We start from the raw sequence: 7,683 nt of genomic DNA, 5'->3' as shown, positions 1-7,683 counted from the left end.
AGCTTTGTCACTTGCTGAAGCCAGGTGGGAGGTGGAAAGGCCAGAGCACCCGCAGTCAGCTGGACACCTTCTCGGGTTTCATTCCCAGGCTCCTATCACAAGATGAGGAAGAAAAACCTACAGCGTCGGCTTGTGTTGTCGGGAACTGCGAGCCTCTGCGAGACTGTATGACCTTGGAAGTGCACAGCTGCTTGATACAGCATAGGCTTGCTCAGGTAATAGCCTACCTCTCTGAGCAGAGGGAAGGTATTTCTCAGAATCTCTTGAATCTGAATATAGTTTGTTTTTACAAGTAGGACAGGATGCTCTTAGCAGAACTGAGATCTGCTACATGCAGAATAGCATGGAGTCAGCCACAGCCTGCCTCATCAAGACACATTTTAATCAGCAGAAGTTGCCTCTAGGGTTCAAAAGCTGCATCAGGAGATGTCTGGCAAGCACAGCTAACCACTAAGCTCCTGAACTCCTGCAGCTCCAGCCCTTCAGGCACCACTCCTGGCAGCACACTAGTAAGCGGACAGGATCCTGCCAAAATCAGTTCTCGCCTGCTCACCCTTCAGACTCCACTCCAAAGTCCACTACAGCAAGGTACTTCTAGAGAGAGAAGTTTATTTATGCACCATATCACTTACATTCAGCACAACAATCAGCAAACCGGTTAACCCAGATCAGCTCATTCTGCTTTGTTGTTCATTCTTCCATTTTGTGCGAAATTAATTTGCTGCTGTAAGTTGTATCACATCTGTAGCGGCTATGGCAGGAATCAAGCCATGAGGAGGACAACATGTCGTGTGAATATGTGAACTAACAAGATATCAGACAGCTTTAGACTTTATTACTGAAGCTTTTTTTTCATTCATAGGTCTGTTCTTGGAAGATGGTCTTCAGCAACTTGGTTCTGAAGGCTTAGGCTAAACCTGAAAGGTAAGAAGTTATCACAGTTAATTGCAGTAGTTCTGAATCCCTAAATGGCAAGCAGTCTTCCTTGCTGTAATGCAGATGTATGTTAGGATGTTCCCTCTCCCCTCATGTATTTGCTGGGATGTGCTGCCCACTCAGACACCGGTGTTTGGCAGTCTCCTTTCTCCTGTGTCAGGATGGTTTGTCAGTTGTGCCAAACAGGCGCGTGCTACAGGCCGGCAATGCTACGCCGATTCTCCAAGCCTGCTGCCACCACTCTCCCAGATTGTCAACTTCAGTCCACGCACCAGCACAAAAGCTTCAGGAATTCATACTCTCTCCACCCCACCACCTCCAGCTACATGTACAGGACCAAAACAGGAAGCCAGACAGAACAGCAGCTGGCTTTAACTAACTTCAGCGCACATGCTCTGTATCAATCCCTGTTTTTTACTGGATGGATTGAAAAAAAATAGGACAGTCCCACCAGAATTTTACTGATTAGCTCATTCAGCAGTTGCCTGGTAGCGCTGTCTACTTACCATTAGCAAACCTGCACTGCTTCAGCACTTCACTGAAGCCCTCGCACAGCTTGAGGTCAGTCTGGTTCTGCGCACACTCCAGGAACTGTTTCATTTCGTACTGGCAAGGAGCAAACTGCGACTGCTGCTGCTGCTGGTAGGCAGGCTGAGCTGCCTGAGGCTCCTGAAATGGCAGACACCTCCGTAAGCGCCCTTCCAACAGCTCCAGCCCATGAAGCCGCACCACCCCAGGGCTGCTTGCTGGATATTTCTTCCCTGCATTTTAGTCAAAGTGCTGTGCTGCTTTTTAAATAGAAAACAAATCATGGGCTGAAGTACAAAATAGTTTCCAGCAAGGGCATGACACATTCTGAACAGTTTTGCAAGTTACAAACACTTGCATAGCATCTGGGCAAGGTAACAGCATTATCTTAATGATCACGAAGAGGTCTGGCAATAGATCTTACCGTCATCAGACCTGGAACACAGAAGTCCTGTCTGAATCAGAGGGGTACTACAGTATGAAACAACACTAACACCCTACCACATGCACGTATCACTCATGCATCCCTCTGAACTACTTCTAAGATACTGATGGTGATCGGTGTAGTTACCTCGGAGACCAGAGTTACCCCAGTTTTCCCAGCCATGATTTGTGTTGTATTTACATCTATAGCAATTACATCAGCCTGTACATAACTGATGTCCCAAGTTAACTGCACCTCATTAGCTGGTGTCCAGCTGTGCTTTCTCTTACCTGGTAAGTAATATCAGGCCTTGCAGCTTCAGAGCTGCTTCCTCCACCAAATCCTCCTGTAAGCGCATGACCTATGGTATGGCCTACAGCAGAGCCTACAGCAACTCCAGCAGCAGTTGTAGCCATCTGAGCCATCAGACCAGGCTGCTTCGGTGCAGGAGCTGCCACAGCAGAAGCCGGTGCCGCTGCTGGGACAGGCGCCCGCGCAGCAGGCGCTGGTGATGCAGCTCTCATTGGTGGTGCCCGACTGCAAGGACATAAAAGAGAAACCTCAAGTAATCACTTCAAACTCACATGGGGCAGAGGCCGCCTGGTTGCAAGGAACAAGCATCTGCAGTTCCTCCTTGTTACACCCTGCTCATTGACAGCAAGAACTCCATGTTTTTAAACTGAAAGAGGGCAGATTTAGATGAGATATTAGGAAGAAATTCTTTACTGTGAAGGTGGTGAGACACTGGCCCAGGTTGCCCAGGGAAGCTGTGGCTGCCCCCTCCCTGGCAGTGTTCAAGGCCAGGTTGGACGGGGCTTGGAGCAACCTGGTCTGGTGCAAGGTGTCCCTGCCCGTGGCAGGGGGTTGGAACTGGATGGTCTTTAAGGTCCCTTCCAACCCAAACCGTTCTATGATTCATGTTCTGGTGAGTGATTCATGCACAACAGGGTAAGGTTTATGGGCCTCTTTGGCTGTTTTAGGACCAGCCGCACCCCCACACCCCAAAGGACTGCGCTATTTTGCGGCAAATGAGATATAACCGAAAAGGGGGTGATCAAACAGGGCCTTAACGCTCAGGCACCGGATGGCCGGGCCCTGCCGCGCAGCGAAGATCCACTTCCATCCTCGCAAAGCACCTACCCCCGCTCCGCTAACCGAGCTCAAAGCGGCCGGGCCACCCCCCGCGCCATGTCCCCTACCCCCCCCGCGGTGCGTCACCCACCCGCGCAATGGCGGAAAGGCCTTTGCCGCCTGCGGCCTACACGGGGGCGGGGGAGGACGGGAGAGGAGGGAAGGAGCCCGGCGGCCCGTACCTGGCGGGGGGCGCCACGCGGGACGTGCGGCTGCGGCCGCCCCTCGGCATGGCGGCGGGTGAGGCGCGGCTCGCTGCGGAGAGCAGAGAAGAGGAGAGAGACCCGGCCCGCGCCGCCGCTGAAGGTCACCCGACACCCGCCGTGCGCGCCTGCGTCACTGCCGGGCGGTGCCCGGGGGGGGCGGGGCTTGCGCCGGCCCCGCCCCCTCAGCGCGAGGCCCCGCCCCGGGAGCGGGAAGCGGCGGTTCGAGGCCGCGATGGCGGCGGGTGCCGCGGGGGAAAATAAACCGTTATTAAACCGCGTTTAAACGCGCGGCGCCCCGTGAGGATCGCTCTCCCTGGAGAAGCCCGGAGGCAGGGCGCGAGAGGCCGTGCAGGAGCCTCCACAAGCCCTTCAGCCCCTCGCAGTTCCACCCCGCAGGCCGGGGTTTAACCGCCGCCCCCCCGAAGGAGCGAGGGCGCCTCCTGCCCCCCTCAGCCCCGCGCACAGGAGCTGGCAAGCGCTCTTCGGGCGTGTGCTTTTCAAGGCACTGTTTTGAGGGGTATATTTTAAAATTAATTAATGTATTAATCAATTTATTATTTTTATACACAGCAGCTCTAACACGGGATAGATCATGGCAGCGCCGTGGTTGCTGGTGGCTCCAGTAAGGCCTGACGCCGTCTCGGCTGTCCCTGCGGGTGGAAGGGTCTGCACGCCTGAATCAGGGCTTGGAAGGTAGCTGCTTTTTTTGTCAAAAAAACAAAGAAAAAAGGCTGGGAAGTTTGGAGGCAGGTGGTGAAAGATGGCTTGAAAAGACTGGTATTGCGTAGTCTAGGGAGGGGAACAATAAAAATAGCAAATGGAAGAGAATAAATAAAAGTCAGGCCTTCTACTGTGTGGTCATGCTACTAGACCCAGAGCTGCTACAATAAAGCGAACGGCCCTGCACGTACTTTGTTAAGTGGAGGGAGTTCTTTAAACAAAACTGAAATGATTTTTGGAATCTGTTATGAGTTTTGAATCCTAGCAGAGCTTTAGAAAAGAATGAATCATTTAATAAGGATAAGGACAAAGGCACAAGTTATGTCATATAACTTGGAATATAATTAAAATACAGTCCCTAGAGTTTACTACCTAAGTCTAGATATACCAGAGGTAAAACTATTCTGCTGAAATCTGATCCCTACTCACTCAGTTAATATAGCACACAGGTTGTTTTGGTTTTATTTCTTGATCTAAAACCCACTGAAAATAATGAAAAGAGTCCATAACACAGGTTTAGACCTAATGAGTTAATAAACTCTCAAATTAGGCTCAACAGTAAGTTAAATTTCAAACAACTCTGTTTCCCATTATGCTCCCTTAGAGTACGTACACGCACACACTCATCCCCAAAATGCGATTGCTGCCCTGCAACGTTATCACTTCATTGTTGTCCTGGTTTTGGCTGGGATAGAGCTAATTTTCTGTTCAGTAGCTGGAACAGCACTGTGTTTTGGGTTTAGTCTGGGATTTGGTATGAGAAGAATGTTGATAACACACCGATGTTTTTAGTTGGTCCTAAGAAATCAAGGACTTTTCAACTTCTCATGCTTTGCTAGTGTGTGGGTACACATGAAGCTGGGAGGGAGCATAGCCAGAGCAATGGGTCCAAATTGGCCTGTAGAATATTCCATGTTGTGCAACATCATGATCAGTAGAGATGAGGGTTGGCCAGGGAGCCGGGTCTCGTTCTTCTGGGATTGTGGTTTCGGGATTTTCTCTCCTCTGGGATCGCTGCCAGGGATGGGCTGGGCATTGGTCAGCGGGTGGTGAGCAGCTGAACTGTGCACCACTTGTTTGTATATTCTATTATTATTATTATTATATTTTTTATTATTATATTATTTCAATTATTAAATTGTTTTTGTCTCAACCCACAAGTCTCTTTACCTTTCTGATTCTCTCCTCCATTCCCTGGGGAGGGGGTGACACAAAAATCGGTGATCTCCAAACCCCCTTGCTTTCTAACTCTCCTCCCCGCCGTGGGAAGCGAGGTGCGGCTGGGCAAGGAGTCCCAAAGAAAACTGAGTAACCCCGGGGTGTTATTAAGCAGGCATTCGTTACTGCAGCGCTGGGCAGCGCCGGGGATTATCCTCCATGAGTGCCCCGCCGATCTGGCAAACTTTCAGCGACTATAAACCATAAAGTTATGCATAGTCATAGGATTCCCAAGAACTCATTTACACAACCATGAGATTTCCTGGAACTCATTAATATATGTAAATGTCCGTCCCGCATGCGCACTCGTCTTCCCTGGTGGTCGCCGGGGGTCTTCAGGTGAAGGCCTGTAGTCTTCCTCACTGTGTTCGCTGACTGACCCCGGCTCCTGCGCAGACTCAGCCCGGGGATCGCGCAGGCCGTGTCCTTCGAGGCTGTTGTTGCAACTCCCTTATCTTTATGCTTCTGTGCCTCTGTTTTACCAAGGCCCAGTTGTCTGAAGTGAGATACAGCCCTCTAATGACAAAGGCTTTCCTTTGTTTATTCAAGCAACCAGGATAGTCAGTGTCTGAGGTATTTACATCCTCCTTGTTCTTGGGGCCCAAACCATTTCAGGGGGAGAGGAGTGAGCGGCTGTGTGGTATTTGGCTGCCTGCAGGGTTAAAAACACGACCTATAAAGCCATTATCATGACAAAAAACTGCTTGTTCACAATTTTTTCAGCTGTAAGGGAGGTAGCTATGTAAGACCAGTCATTTCAACATCCTGCACGTAAGGGGATGTCTGATAAAGGAAGCATGAATATTGTGAGTTTGTATAGCAATGATAATCCAAAAGCAAAGCTCTGGTTGGAAAAGTAGTTGCTGTTAATGTAAAAATTGTTAGGAGATAAATATAGCAATATCATATGCAGAACAGTGTCATCCATGTAAGTTCAGACTGCTGGCGTTACTGCAGGAGCTCATCTCTGCACACATCTTCTCTCTGGTTCTTTTCCTCCTGGCCTCCCTCCATTTTGGCTGCTTCCTCAGCAGCTCTGGGTTTGGGGTTTTGTCAAATCCCTGCAAAGCCTTACGAGTTTTGCACTCCAGACAGGCAGTGAGTAATTCACTTCAGATTGGGCACTGCCTCTCCTGCGGCTGGCCTGGTGGGTAGCTCCCGGAGCGAGGCAGGACCGCTCAGAGCGGGCAGGGCAGGACAGAGCTCGGCCCCACTCCTCCATCTGCTGCTGCCAGCCTGAGCGATGCTTCCAGGGCCCAGCGTCCCATGGCTTCCATTTGGCTGAGAAAAAGGAAAAGCTTTGACTAGAACTCACGTTATTTAAGGGCCAAGCTATAACTATGTGAGATAGTGATTTCTTTTCCTGCAGCTTTAGTACATCTGTTATTTCTTTTCAGTTGCCCCTTCTATCTCAGTCGTCTCCACTCCTTTCCCATTGTCCCTCTCCCCTTGTTCCCACTGAGAGCAGAAGGCACAGCATAGACAGCAGGAGGTTTTTAATTTAGTTTATGTGCTAGCTAGAGTTCAAACAACTCATTTCTTAATGAATGGTTTTCTCAACGCTTTTTAATTAATAGTTTTCAATTTCCCTTTTTGCTGGCAGAGGGGTTCCTTCTTGTTGCTGAAGTCATTTTGCAACACGTCTCTCTTTGAATCAGTTTTGTTTTGCAGCACAATGAAGGCACGCATGGCATAACCGGCGCTATGAATGCTGCCATTGTGTTTTGTCATCCTGCTTTCCTTGGGAAAACTTGCAGAGCTTCGGTTTGTACTGACTCGCTCTTCCATCTGCTAATGCCCAGCAATAATGTGCGTGCAAGGAAACGGGGAAGGGGAACAAGTAGCTGGTGGCCATCCTCAAAATAAAGCACTGACGGGGGTTATGGTGGGTGTTTACAGTACGCAAAATTGTTTTATCTTCAACTACTGGATGACTTCTGTGTTGGTAGACCAGATACATTAGCTGGTTCTTAACCTACAGCCAGACAGGTATTGATGCTACTTTTGATAGAAACCAGAGACATGAGAGAAAGAAGATCCAGCCCTGATTGCCAGTGGTTGTACCCGTCTAATTCTGACCAGCGCTATTGACTCACGGGTCTGCTGGCTGTATTTAGGGGTGTGATACGAATGTGATCCTCAATCTGTGAAACAAATGACAAAATCCCATTGCTCAAGTGCAGAGCATATTCCTCCAAAGATAAGGCTGAGCCGGGCTTGGGGGAACCCACGGACAGCTGCTCCGGGGCCAGGCGGAGCACTGGGCTACCGTGTGCGCTAGAAAAACCAAACTTTTAATGTGCTTTTTGTATCGCTTGTGCAAGTTACGCCTCCCAGAATGTCTCAGGGTAAACCTCGGGAATGTAACAGGCCCTCAGCGAGGTCCCTGTGCGCAGGAGGCACCAGCTGGGCTTTGCGGGGCTGCGGCGGTTTGGCTCGTTCGCTCCAACATCCGAGATAAACCCCGAGCGCTCCCTGGAGCACCTGTCCCGGAGACCAGCGGCGCCTGAGCTCCAGCGA

The 7,683-nt window shown here is 50.1% G+C and overlaps 1 protein-coding gene across 1 annotated transcript; it reads right to left on the bottom strand.

Moving 5' to 3' along the window:
* Positions 1-589: 589 nt before the first annotated feature.
* CHCHD2 (coiled-coil-helix-coiled-coil-helix domain containing 2) lies at positions 590-3,362 on the bottom strand. Its single transcript, XM_068415648.1, has 4 exons — positions 3,202-3,362; positions 2,179-2,425; positions 1,443-1,605; positions 590-917 (listed from the first exon to the last, which is right to left on the bottom strand). The coding sequence occupies exons 1-4, from the start codon at positions 3,249-3,251 to the stop codon at positions 907-909; spliced, it is 471 nt and encodes a 156-aa protein (XP_068271749.1). The 5' UTR covers positions 3,252-3,362; the 3' UTR covers positions 590-906.
* Positions 3,363-7,683: the final 4,321 nt, after the last annotated feature.

The sequence above is a fragment of the Nyctibius grandis genome, chromosome 18 (genome assembly GCF_013368605.1).
Source record: "Nyctibius grandis isolate bNycGra1 chromosome 18, bNycGra1.pri, whole genome shotgun sequence".
Lineage (NCBI taxonomy): Eukaryota > Metazoa > Chordata > Aves > Nyctibiiformes > Nyctibiidae > Nyctibius > Nyctibius grandis.
The sequence above is the reverse complement of the archived record's forward strand: the minus strand, read 5'-3'. Positions and strand labels throughout refer to the sequence as shown.